Source organism: Lycium barbarum, chromosome 6, assembly GCF_019175385.1.
Source record: "Lycium barbarum isolate Lr01 chromosome 6, ASM1917538v2, whole genome shotgun sequence".
Lineage (NCBI taxonomy): Eukaryota > Viridiplantae > Streptophyta > Magnoliopsida > Solanales > Solanaceae > Lycium > Lycium barbarum.
Genome location: NC_083342.1, coordinates 135,915,308 through 135,928,846, shown reverse-complemented (window position 1 = coordinate 135,928,846; position 13,539 = coordinate 135,915,308). Strand labels below are relative to the sequence as shown.

The 13,539-nt window shown below is 35.9% G+C and overlaps 1 protein-coding gene across 1 annotated transcript; it reads right to left on the bottom strand.

The window, feature by feature from the left end:
* Window positions 1-7,867: 7,867 nt before the first annotated feature.
* LOC132599325 (uncharacterized) lies at window positions 7,868-12,101 on the bottom strand. The gene is made up of 11 exons (XM_060312639.1): window positions 11,937-12,101; window positions 11,483-11,663; window positions 10,199-10,273; window positions 9,887-10,124; window positions 9,676-9,800; window positions 9,105-9,138; window positions 8,942-8,991; window positions 8,689-8,829; window positions 8,513-8,577; window positions 8,344-8,416; window positions 7,868-8,252 (listed from the first exon to the last, which is right to left on the bottom strand). The coding sequence occupies exons 1-11, from the start codon at window positions 12,034-12,036 to the stop codon at window positions 8,081-8,083; spliced, it is 1,254 nt and encodes a 417-aa protein (XP_060168622.1). The 5' UTR covers window positions 12,037-12,101; the 3' UTR covers window positions 7,868-8,080.
* Between the last annotated feature and the right edge of the window lie 1,438 nt (window positions 12,102-13,539).

Here is a 13,539-nt window from a genome sequence, read left to right as displayed (position 1 = left end):
TTTTGTGGATATTTGTAAAACGTGGACTGATCCACGTTATACAATATATTTTGTATAACGTGGATCAGTCCACGTTTTACAATATATAATTGTGAAACGTGGACAGTTCCACGTTATTCAATATATTTTGTTATGGATTGTTATACAATATATTTTGTTATGGATTGTTATACAATATATTTCATTGTACCTTTAATGTGATATTTATATAGCCAGAAAAGTGAAACTTAATTGATGCCTCAGTAGGCCAAAAAAAAAAAAAACTTAAAATGTCATGATAATGCTTTATTATATGGGACCTAAGTCTAAGTGGATGAACAATTATTTTGTCTATACCTTATAGGTATTAATGTGGTCCACTATCAATGGTTTCTAAATAAGGCGTATGGAAGTTGGCTTTATCTAGCCAGTGCATATTTGTTCTGCTAAAATTGGAATAATATATTTTTTTTAATAGTGAGTTACTCCACATAGCTTGATCTGGACTTCATTTTTTTTTATATAAGGTATGGAGTTTCCACGGGTATGCGTACATCCGGGGCCAGAAGTGTACGATGTGTTAACACTCCAGGAGAAGCATCGATCAGAGGCTGTGTGGGATGGTTCCTTGAGAGGACCGACTGGATGCCTGTTTCCTCGCCGCGCGGATACCAAATTTTGGAAGCACGTAAGGCGCCATCCTTTTCATCCTCGCATCCTTGACTACTTTGGCCTGTGTGGATTTAGGGGAGTAGTAGAGGTAGGATATGTATCATATGATTGAACAGTCATCACTGCACTTATAGAGAGATAGCGTCCTGAGACGCACACCTTTCATCTGCGTACATGTGATGCGACTATCACATTACAAGATATTGAGGTCATGTTTGGCTTGGTTGTTGATGGTAATCCCTTGAATAATCTTAATGCTAGAAATATAGATATTGGTGGATGGCAACAATTGATCCATGAGCTTACTGGTTGGGCACCCGGTCTAGATTGTTTTAATGGTGTTAGTAGGTTAGAAGTACATAAATTAATTGAATATATTAGAGGCTTAGATGACATTACAGATCAGACCCCAGAAATTGATGTGCAACAGCGGGTTAGGTTGTACTTGCTATGTCTTTGTGGCGGCACGATATTTCCGGATAAGTCCGGTGACTTACTTAATTTAAACTATTTGCTTGACATGTGTGACCTTAGAGCAATGAGTAGACAAGCTTGGGGAGCGGCTGCATTGTCATATTTGTATACTTGTTTATGCCGCGCTTCGTTGAGGAAAGCCAAGGATGTGTGTGGATTCATTTCCTTATTGCAGGTACGTGACCTTTAAAATTATATAATTTTATTTGGTTGTCCTATTTGATAGTTATAAGGTTTTTATGTATTTATTTTAATTTTTTAATATAGGTTTGGGCTTGGGAGCGCATTATATCGATGCAGCCACCATGCAGGGCTCTTCCGCCACACACGGCTCTTGCATGAAGGTGGACTCATCGTAAATCCCGTGAAAATGAGGCACGTGATGTTTTACCCATATGTAGGGATGTATTGGACAACCTAATAGATGACCATGTATTTTTATCATAATTATGGTTGTTAATGGCGTTTTGATATAATAGTTACGCTTATGTGTAATTTATTTATTTTATTATCATGTAATTTTATGTTCTTTCTATCGTAGTTTGTGTGGCAGCCTTATTCAGAGGCCATCATTAATAGACTCCCTGAGTGGTGTCTGCGTGGCCGAGATATTTGGATGGCGCAGGTTCCCCTTATTTGTGGGATCTATCGAGAGTGGCACATGGTAGACCGCGTTCTCAGACAGTTTGGTAGGAAGCAACATATTCCGGGTTCATGTGCTGAGATTGATCCTTTTCATTACAAACATGACAAGCGGTATGCTATAAAGGTGGAGGATCAACAAAATTTTGCAGAAACAGACTTTTTGTGGGAAAATCGTCGAGAAAGGGTAATTCTGGCAGAGTATGAAACTCAAGACCCAGAGTCACTATCAGAATATTTTTGTTGGTATCGACGTCACTCGCGCACTTTCATAGGAAATCCTGCGCATAAAGTGGATAGAGGATACCAACACATGGCAGGCAGACATGAGACACTGGTACGTACATTACATTCCATTAGATGTTTGATGTCTTTATATGTGTCTTAGACCACTATCAAATCTTGCAATTTTTTTTTAGGCTTTAGGACATCAAGAATCGTACAGGTTGGCTCAGTAGACTATCCAAGATCCAACCAAGTCTGATGAAGTGAAGGAAATAGCAGAGATGTTTAGCCACATTAATACAGAGTCCATGGTTGCTGCCTCTCTAGGGACGATGTTGAGTTTCGCTCCCAATTATACACCACCAGCAGAGTATGTTGAGCCGCCTATTGTGCAAGTGTCTCGTCATCAACATCCTAATGTACCAAGACCTGCGGCGCGTGGTAGAGGACGCCAATCAGGTAACAGACGGGGTCGAGGTCCCGTGGATCACCAGTTGGTTGATGAGGAAGAGGTTCGTTTTGATCAAGATATGCCCAGCTCAACGTTGCCTGCAGCTGATGATGCATATTACCCAATAATAGATTTTATGTCCAGCTCATCGACGTCTGCTCCCGAGGTTCAATCACCAGCGGTAATCAGAAGTGAGGGGCCTTTTCAAGCATTCGCATCGTCTGAGCCTATTAGCCTCGCAGTTATGGCCCAACAGTTTGGTGTTCAGACAAGCAGCTCTTATGGGATGACTGAGGGGCCTTTACTTGCATTCACTGGACAGAGCTCTTCAATTGGGAGGAGACTGAGTTTTACCGATGTGAGTATTCTAACCACTCAAATAGCTTGTATCTTGTTTAATGTAATGGCTACCTTATGTGTCTATATTATTTATTTTGCATAATCTCCCATGGCATTTGATGTTGGATCCTCACACATTCCTGTGCCGGATGTACAGACTTTAGAGCCACAGGTTAGCTTTTAATTCAAAGTTTTTGGATACTTATGGTTGTTATGTTGTGTTTTGTCTTGGTTGCTTTGGTTGTTTGTGTTGGTATATGGTATTGGAGGAACTCCTTGTTACAGGGGAGATGCTGCCCGATTTTACGTAGACAATCAAAGTAATTGCTAAGAAAATTTATTATACAAAAATAACTTCTATTTTTTTTATGGCATTTACAAGATGCAGGTGTAATAAAAGAGGAGGTTCACCAACATAGATCAAAATGAGAGCGCTGTCAAACTCGGTGTGGCACGGGGGGGGGGGGGGGGGGGGGGGGGAGGGACACTGTAAAAATTAAATATTTATTGTATAGTGGGTAACTTCATGTTGAAGTATTAGTATTTAAACTTTATTTTTATTTTTCATTTTGTAATCGGCATGTTATTTTGATTATTTTTTATTTTTTAATTTGTCCTTGGGGTTAATATAATCTTTTTAAATTTTAATTTTATTTATTTATGTAGGTGTAACGATTTTGAAGAAAACCCCGTATTGACATAGCTCACACAAATTGTGAGCAACAACGATGTAGCTAATGATCACTCTGATAAGTAGATAGTGATATCCCATTACATCACACAAAAACAGACGATGATCACTCATCTGATGGTGATGGTCATTCTTATGAAGACATTACTACTCCAAGTGATGGTTATGTTGGCTACCATTCTAATGCGATTCCATATTTGGACAACACAGAAGAAGGGCCGGATGATTTTGCCTTCATGAGAGATGACGGTCCAGTTCGATCTGCACTTTGGGATTGTAAAAAACCAGAATTTATCAGATCAGGTTAGTATGGTGGCAATGAATATCCTTTTTATTTGTTGGACCATTTTTAAGGGGTTGATAATTTTCCTTGCACTATGCAATTAGGTATGTTATTTCAAAACAAGCAGGAAATGAAAGGCGCAGTGAGACAATATTGTCTCAAAGAAAAGAAAGAGTTCATTTGTGATCAGTCCAAAGGTAAATTTTGGAGGGTTATTTGCAAGGGTCATATGTTGGGGTGTGAGTGGATGATCCGTTTTAGAGAAATTTCGAGTGGTATGTGGAAGGCAGGCAAAGCGGATCTCCACCACAGTTGTCAGACGAATGATTACAGAAAGGATCATTCCAATTTGAACAGTCACCTAATTGCTACTACGTTGATACCATATATTATGGTCGATCCATACATCAATATTTAGTCAGTTCAGCGAAAAATAAAAGGATTGCATTTGTTTACTCCTAGTTATAGAAAAGCACAAAAGGGGCGTAAGAAAGCTATTGAAATGGTATTTGGTGATTTTGAAACCTCTTTCAAGACATTGCCCCGATACATGGCTGCCTTAAAATATTTCAATCCGGGGACCGTTGTTGAGTGGGAGCACTAATCAACTACAATGCAAGGTGAACACATCTTCAAGTTTCTGTTCTGGGCTTATAAACCAAGCATCGATGGATTCAAAAGTTGCATGCCTGTCATCTCAATAGACGGTACTCATCTGTACGGTAAGTATGAGATGAAACTGTTAATTGTTATTGGAATTGATGCGAACAATAACATTTTTCCACTTGCATATGCTATTGTTGCACGTGAGAGCTTTGAGTCCTGGACGTGGTTCTTTGTGTTGTTGTGGAGACATATTGTTCGTGAGAGACAAGGAATTGAACTTATTTCTGACCGTCATCAGGGCATCTTGCAATGTGTCCAACACATGATTGGTTACAACCACCATCCACACACCATAGGTTTTGTGTTCGGCATTTGAAAAGCAACTTCAATAAAAAGTTCCTCAGCAGTGACCTTGAGAAGCTAATGTGGTTGGCGGCTACAGAGCACCAGAAGAAGAAGTATAAAATGAGGATGGAACAAATCAAAACAATGTCATCTCCAGCGTATCTGTGGTTAAAAGCTCTTCCGGAGGAAAAATGGACATTGCATAAGGACAACGGTCATAGGTGGGGGGCTATGACAACGAATGTCTCCGAGTCTTACAACGGTTTATTGAATAAAGCTCGTGGATTTCCCGTTACTGCCATGGTCCGTTATACGTTTAAAAATCTTGTTGATCGGTTTGTTGAGAGAAGCACCCTTGCTGATTTGTTGATTGCGGCTAAAAAGTTTTGGCCGCGCACTGTTGAAAAGAAGTTTGATGAATACTGGGAGAGGTCCCTAAAGCATACTGACATGCATCAATACAATGCAACTGAAGGGGTCTTTGAGATTCTGACATTTGCACACGAAGGTAAGGGCGGAAATATCCACAAAGTCTCTGCCGAAGGGAAAAAGTGTTCGTGTGGAAAGTGGAGAAACTACCATATGCCATGTTCACATGCAATTAAATTTTGTGATATTCGCGGAATTCAACCAAAGACCTATGTTAGCAAGTACTACAGTTGCAGGTTTTACAAGCAAACGTACAGTGGAAATTTTTCACCGTTGGGTGATGAGGCATGTTGGCCACCTTCTCCCTTCAGTTTAATTGCAAACACTGAATACGAGCGAACTTCAAGAGCGCGGAGTACAACTAGAAGGAGGAATGAAATGGATATAGCTCCTGCTCGCATGGCTAGAAAGTGTAGTACGTGCAAGCAAACAGGTCACAACAAGAATCGCTGCTCCGACAGAAATCAGTAGTTGTTGTTGCTTATTGGTTTTTATGTGTTTTCTTAACTTGTACGATTGTTGTTTCCTTATGTACTCTTCCAAGAATATATAACATGTCTTGTGCCGTTTAATAGTTAGTATGTAATTTAACATTTACTACTCAGTTAATGTGTGACGTTTATTTAACTTATATTTTATTTTTTATTTCTGTTCGCATATATAACACATTTAATTATTGCATGTGTTAAAATATTTACTTGAGTTAATCATGCTTTAAAAATTAAAAAAATCAATAAATTTTTTTCATTAAAAACATAACCGAATATGATTTAAATTTTTGTGCCGTTTAATAGTTAGTATGTATTTTAACATTTACTACTCAGTTAATGTGTGACGTTTATTTAACTTATATTTTATTTTTATTTCTGTTCGCATATATAACACATTTAATTATTGCATGTGTTAAAATATTTACTTGAGTTAATCATACTTTAAAAATTAAAAAAATAATTTTTTTTTTTTATTAAAAACATAACCGAATATGATTTAAATTTAGGCAACGTCTTACCAAGTATTTGTAAAACGGGATAAAAATATAAATTGTATAACGTGGACTGATCCACGTTATACAATTAATTTTTTTTTTGTTTTTCGTTGACTTCGTCTGACAGATGAAATTTTTTTTTGGGGTATATCGTGGATCAGCCCACGATATACCCCTTTTGGTATATAAATTTTTGGTCATTCCCTTTTGGTAAATACCGTGTATTTTTATACCCTTTAGGCTCCGGACTCAGTAATAATGTCCTAGCTAAAACTTGTTGTTGGGCAATCGTGTCTAGGGGTGGGCGTTCGGGCCATCGGATTTGATATGAAATTTTCGGTTTTCGGATTGAAGAAATTACAATCCAAATCCAATCCAAATAAGTTCGGATTGGATTGGATATTTTAAGTTCGGTTTCGGATTATTCGGTTTGGATATTTCGAATTTTTGGATTTGACTCTTGAGACTTAAGGAAAACTTATTATGAACGAAATTCATGTGCTAGTTTCACAGAGGTAAATCTAAATCTTAATTGCTCAATAAAAAAAGCCTTCCCGTTCAAATTAGGATTAACAAATCCAAGTCATGTCCAACATAATAAATCCATACCAAACAAAAGCATTCTGGAAAAGTGGAAATGAACAAAATAAAATCTACGGAAATGAACAAAATAAATTCTAAGTAGTCATCTGGAAAAATAACAACGAACTCTGCCGTGGTCACACTAACGTGAGACATTTGAGACATGAGAAGTAAGAAAACCCTATATTATATTTAATTTAGTAGAGAATTGTATATTGGACTTAATAGTTTAATAGGTACGGCCTTAGGTACTAATCCATTGGACCTTTAGAAACTAGATTTATTAGTACTGGGCACATATGATATAGGTAGGGCAAGATATAAAGTATTAAAATTTCGGATTTTCGGATATCCAAAAATCCGTAGTACTAAATCCATATCCAATCCGAAATCCATAAATTTTAAAAATAAAATCCGAAATCCAAATATCCAAACCAAATATTTAAAAAATTCGGATTTCGGTTTTGATTTCGGGTTGGCCCAAACTGTGCCCACCCCTAATCGTGTCTAAACAAATTGAAGAGGAAATGATTTAAAATTAAAAGAGAGAGGTAAGCTATCACTAACGGTTTTCCGAGCGTTCAATGCTAATGAAAAACTTAAGCATTTCGAATTAACATAATAATAGTAAACAAAATATTACCGAGATGCTTATGATTTTGGAAAAAAATGGCGAAGATAAAATCCAAATGTTTGTGAGTAAACATTGAACAACACTGTCAACACCACTACCTAACGGCTGATTAGAATCATATTTTGTATTATGATGATCCCTCTACCCTAATAAGACAAGGTGCAGTTGCCTACTACTCCTTTTCGGGAAAATAATCTAAGACTTAGTCATTCACTTAATTATTCTATATTAATAAAGCTTATCTTAGTTGAAAAACGTACACATATTTGGCAAGAGTTGGAATATTGGGTGCACATGGTCTCGAGACAAATCAACTCCCATGTGCATGCATGACCTACCATCGTACGGACCACTTCCTAATATCCATAATTTTATGAATTTAGGATAAATTAATTATATATATTAAGTGAATTTCTTATTTCTCAACACAAATACAAGTTCTGAGGTAAAGCTAGTGCATTTTGCTGAACCCGTAACTTCAGCTACTGTCCATAACCATTTCTCTTAAACCATCCTTTTCTATTCACCCGTTTATGTGAATATATAATACATATCAAGAACTAGAACGAATTTAACTCATATACACTTACACTGATAGTTTGTCAATTAGGTACCTAAGTAATAGCACCACTGTAACAAGATTAAGAGTTCTTTTCCAATGAAAAACTTTTCTAGCACAAGCTAAGAATTTACTATATGAAAGAGCACAGCAATACATTACATCAGATGATTATATGGAATCTCTAAAGTTCATCATCTGAACTGACAAGGTCTAGTTCTATCATTTTTTCTTTAACCTGCTCAGGTTTTTGTCCAGAATTCTGCTGTTGCTGTTGTCCCATTTTTGTTTTCTTCTGATCACAACTGTGACTTGGTCCGGTCTCACTTAGATTCTTTCTCTTGGTGGAGGATGGCCTGGAAAAGAAAAAGTAGATAACACTGTCAAGAAAGAGACAACATAATATAAGGTCAAAAAATGAACTCTTCTTTATTCCATCTCATTCACCTTTCGTTTGTCCTATTTCTTGTTTGATCTCGGTCAGCCATAGATTCTTTCGTATTATTTGAGTTCAATTTTCCTGTAACTCAAATAGAAATACAATGAGCAAAACTGTAATTAAGAATGTCTGCAGATTTATGAGTACTACATCAGATCTAAGTACTAAAGTTTTAACCTGTAATTTGACTAAGAAACCTTATTCCTTGAGAATGTACATTGGTTGTCACTTTTCCTGCATTGCTGTTCATAAATAAGCATCTTCGAGTCAGTAATGAATATTAAGCAAAACTTCTGTTTCACAAGGAAAATGAAGATGAACCAATATGCAAGAAAACATTTTTTTGAACAAACCTTAATGCCTTTTTCAATCCGTCTACAGACAGTAACTTCAATGGTGCTGCAGACTTTGTAAAGTTTGTCTTGTCAGCTAAAGGGTTAACCACATAAATTCCTTCAGACTTGAGATGATCTCTGAAACCTGTTCTTAGGTTCCTGAATTTGATAGCCCAACAGCAATTAGAGAGCTAAAGAAGTCACGAGAAATAAGTTTTTCTATTCTCCAAGTAAATGCCATATTGAGAGGCTGAGAAAGTAATTCACTCACCCGCCTTTGAGTTCAGCCCTCATGCTGGAGGAGTATTTCTCAGATGTCCTCTGATAGAACAAGTAACAGAAACACGATCAGTTCATTATTTTCTTTCGGTAGTAAATCAAATTTGACTTCAAGAGAACATGAAATGTACAAGTGTACAGAGTAAAATGATTACCTGCTTATGATAGCTGCAATATGTTCCACGCCGCCTGCAAAATTTTTCAATCCATAAGTTCTATCACAAGGAGTACACGGAAAAAGAAAAAAAAAAGAAGCAAATTACTGGTCATAGCACAATACTCTTCAAAAAGCAACAATAGGTTCAATATTATTTGGTAACACGGATTACTAAAATCCCTTGCATATGTAGTGAACTGATTTGAGTTGCAACGTTAAGAGTACAAAAAAATTCATGCTGAAAAAACATGCTTTTTCTTTCCAAACATCCAGCAAATAAAGGCAAATCATGCTCATGAAAATCTGCCCAAACAAAATATCAAATCAAGCGCATGCCTCAAGAACAAAGATGAGACGTAAAGGTTTCCTTGTAATAGGAGAGAAACAGTGTACTAAAGCACAAAATTGCAAATAAACAAGTAGATGTAAGAGCATTTTATGCATGTGAATCGCATGACCATCTTATTGTATCTGACGACCAATTCTTTAGTACTTTGCCATAAGGTATTAAGTCCATTCACGACTATATGCATGTAACAAATAACAATACATAAAATCAGAGGTCTTACTTATTAATGATTACTGTGCAAGCCATCCCATCCTTCCTTTTTCCCTTGCAAACTCCATAATCAACAGATATGCCTATCTTTAAAATATGACTGGCTGAGTAAACACTCAATGAAAATCCATGTTCCTGGATAAATGGAGTTGAAGAGGCGTTAGCAACTGATCCTAAAATCTTAAGAAAAATGAACTTATTGATAGGCACAATAACAATACCGAGTTGTCTTTGCGCACACTGCAGTTAAACAGGGCAAAAACTGCACCAGCCTTTTCATTGCAGTTTTTCTGATAAGCATCACCAAAAACAAAAAGAGAAACAGTTTTTTCATCCAAAGACCCTAGTTTCCAGATTGCATATTGCTTCCCTGTTGAACTTGTTCTTGGTTGTCCCTTCTCGGTTAAAACGCCAACAGTTGCCCAACAACCAGAAAGGGTGTCGCCTAGTAGCGAATTCCTGCCAGATAGGAAAAAAAAATTAGTATAGTCCACCAAAACTATTCTGGTAGCTCGGTGGGCATCTTACCATACCTTATTGCTGATAACCGGATGAACCTAATGTCAGCAAAATGGTTGCTCAGTTCAACAGGTGAGACTACTTGATTTCTGAGTAAAAGGAAGAAATGTAACAAAATTAGTTGGGTGATCAGTATCTAACCAAAGCCTTCATATATAGTTTTCCTAGCAAAGCATTAGCACTGAAGCAAACAACTGTCTCAAACCAATCTAATCAAAGCATAAATGCAATTGCAACTTCACCAATAACAATCTAATCTGGCCTCCATTTAATGGAATTAAACACATATGCAAGCACCAATGTGGTGTTTCTAACAATAGTAACCGCAAGCCACTAGCATCTGATGACCATTTTTAGAATCCAAAATAGCACAGTACATTCTCTTCTTGGGAAACAGCCTCCTTACCTTCACACAGTAGGGGTAAGGTCTACGTACACTTTACCCTGCCCAGACCCCACCTGGTGGGATTGTACTGGATATGTTGTTGTTGTTTATAATAGCACAGTACATTCTCAATTAGGAACTTCCTCCCATCAAAATTTTAAATGTAGGCAACTAAGGGTGTGTTTGGTAGGGAGGACAATGTTTTCCAATATTCTCATGTTTGGTTGGTCAAAAATTTTGAATAACATTTTCTCTAGGAAAACAAATTCCTTAAAAAATGAGGAAAATGATTTCCTAGTGGAAGTAAGGAAAAAACAAGTTACATATGTGAAAATTCACATTGATCGTCTTCTCTCCACCTGTGTGAGCTCGCTCACATTGCCGGTCCCAAGCCCGGATAAAGGAGGAGGGTTGCCGAGGGTCAATCGGAAACAGCCTCCCTACCCAGGTAGGGGTAAGGCTGCGTACATCTTACCCTCCCCAGACCCCACTATTGTGGGATTACACTGGGTAGTGACCAACCATCGTCTTCTCTCCACCCTCCACCCTCCACCCTCCACCCTCCACCCTACCCCACCCCACCACAACCCCATCCCTCGTAGTGTTTGCCTAGATTATATACATATGTTTTAAGACACTATTTTCTAATTAGTTACCAAACACAAGAAAATAAGTAAGATTTTCCAAGAAAACATTTTCTGTGGAAAACATTTTCCTTCATACCAAACACGCCCTAAATCTACTGTCATGTGAAAAGGGAAGTCTTGCAGAAATATTGAAACAAAAATGCCAGCAACATTCAAATTCTAATAGCAGAAAGAGAGTAATTTTGCATATGACAGGAAAATGCATCATGAGCTCAGCAACAAAAGCACATTGGATATGCACCAATAATCTATGTTAAAGAACATACCTAATTCGCAAACCCGAAAACTTTTCAACCTCAGCATCAGTTGACCCCTTTGTGTGCTTGGATTTAGCAGCTTTCTTGGCAATTTCAGTATCATAATCAAGACAATCCTGTACAGCATCTCTAAAGACAGACATATCTGCCTCCCCCATTCGCTTTGGCGATCCTTCATCCGACAAATAATCTGTAAAAAACACTAAAACTTTTCAAAAAAACCCACATAAATCCCATATTAAAAGCTCTCATAAGAAACATCTACCCATATAATAAATTCTTAAAGACTAATTACTACTAAAATGTTAATGTGAATTCAGTCTTTTAAACGGAACAATGTAGATTCTTAGCTCTTCCATGTTCATTTAATTACAAAAAAAAAAAACATATACACTAAAGAAAACAGATGATTGTATAGCCCATGTTTAATAAATCCCACATTAAACATGATTTGGACAGTTACCCGGAAAACGAGATGAAGGAGAAGCTGGAGGGGTTTCCAAAACCCTATCTGGAAGAGAAAGAAGAAGATCCAGGTCTTCTTGATGATTCGATTTCGACATTTTTTTGTTTCTGAGAATTGAAACTTAGTATAGGGTTTTGTTTCCTATTAGTATTTTCATTTTTTGAAGTTGGAGGGAGATTAAAAGTACATAGCGGGAAGCTTATTGGATTGTGGGCTGAGTCTCTGTATATGGATGGAAATGGGCCGGCCTCTGATTGGGTCCTGATTACTTTTGTACCACATAAATATGACATACGTATATCCAATACTTTGAGTTGTACTATACTCCTTTTGGGAAGATTTAGTTTTTAATCCCATTAATAATTATAAATTTTATTTTAATTACATACTCTTTTTTTGTAGGATAGCAGTAAAAAATAACACAAGAATACTAGAAATATAGCATGAGAGAAAAATTTATAGGGGTATTTTCTTCTATTGAGTTCGATGATCAATTCATTAATAAAAGAAGGAAAGAAACGTTTACTTCCTTTTAACAATAGTAAATATTTTAGACCTATAATTAAACTATTTTTTTTTTAGGGACAATTGCGTATATATACATCTTAAGGAGAAATATTTACGAAACGTGACGATAGTTTTATATTTACAAAACATAACATTACAAATCTTATACAAAACATGCTTTTTTAAAAATAATAATAATAATAATAATAATTTTTTAAAAAAATATTTTTTTCACTCAAAAATTTATGTATGAAATGTGTATATCTCGCTCAAGGCTTAAAAATTTGGCTCAAAATTTAGTGTATGAAAAATGTATGAAATGTGTATATCTCTTTCAAGGCTTAAAAAATCCACTCAAAATTGTGTGTATGAAAACAATATGAAATTTGTATCTCACTTGAGTCTTAAAATCTCACATTTTCGTGCATAAAGTTCATGTTAGATTTCTGTGAAATTAATACAACTTTGATACAACATTCAAGACGTAAAATAATCGCTCAAATTTGTATATAAAATGTGTATATCTTGCTCAAGGCTTGAAAAATTCACTCAAATTTTATGAATGAAGAACGTATGAAATGTGTATATCTTGCTCAAGGCTTGAAAAATTCACTCAAATTTTATGAATGAAGAACGTATGAAATGTGTATATCTCTATCAAAGCTTAAACATTACGCTCAAAATTTTATGTATGAGAATGATATGAAATTTCTCGCTCAAGACTTAGAATTTCATTCACATTTTTTGTATATAAAGTTCATATTAGGTTTCTGAAAAATGAATACAACAACAACAACGTTGTTACAACTTTCATGCAATATTCAAGGCTTAAAGTTTTCGCTCACAATTTTGTGTATGAAAATTATAGTAAAATTTTTGCTCACACATACACATTTCATACAGCTTTCATACATAAAAATTTGAGGTAATTTTTTAAGCCTTTAAGCAAAAAAAATGATTTTTTTTAAAAAAATATAAAAAAAAATTTTTAAAAAAATATATTTTCTGAAAAAAAAAATGAAAAAACAAAAAATATATGAAAATCCGTCATGTTTCGTAATATATCGTTATGTTTTGTAAATAAGGAAAACTA

Excerpts from the sequence above, each read along its gene's own strand:
- LOC132599325 (XM_060312639.1), bottom strand. The coding sequence starts at position 12,036 with ATGTCGAAATCGAATCATCAAGAAGACCTGGATCTTCTTCTTTCTCTT. Across the intron at positions 11,664-11,936 it reads TCCTTCATCTCGTTTTCCGG|ATTATTTGTCGGATGAAGGA; the intron begins GTAACTGTCCAA and ends TGTTTTTTACAG. Across the intron at positions 8,830-8,941 it reads AGGGCTGAACTCAAAGGCGG|GAACCTAAGAACAGGTTTCA; the intron begins GTGAGTGAATTA and ends TATCAAATTCAG.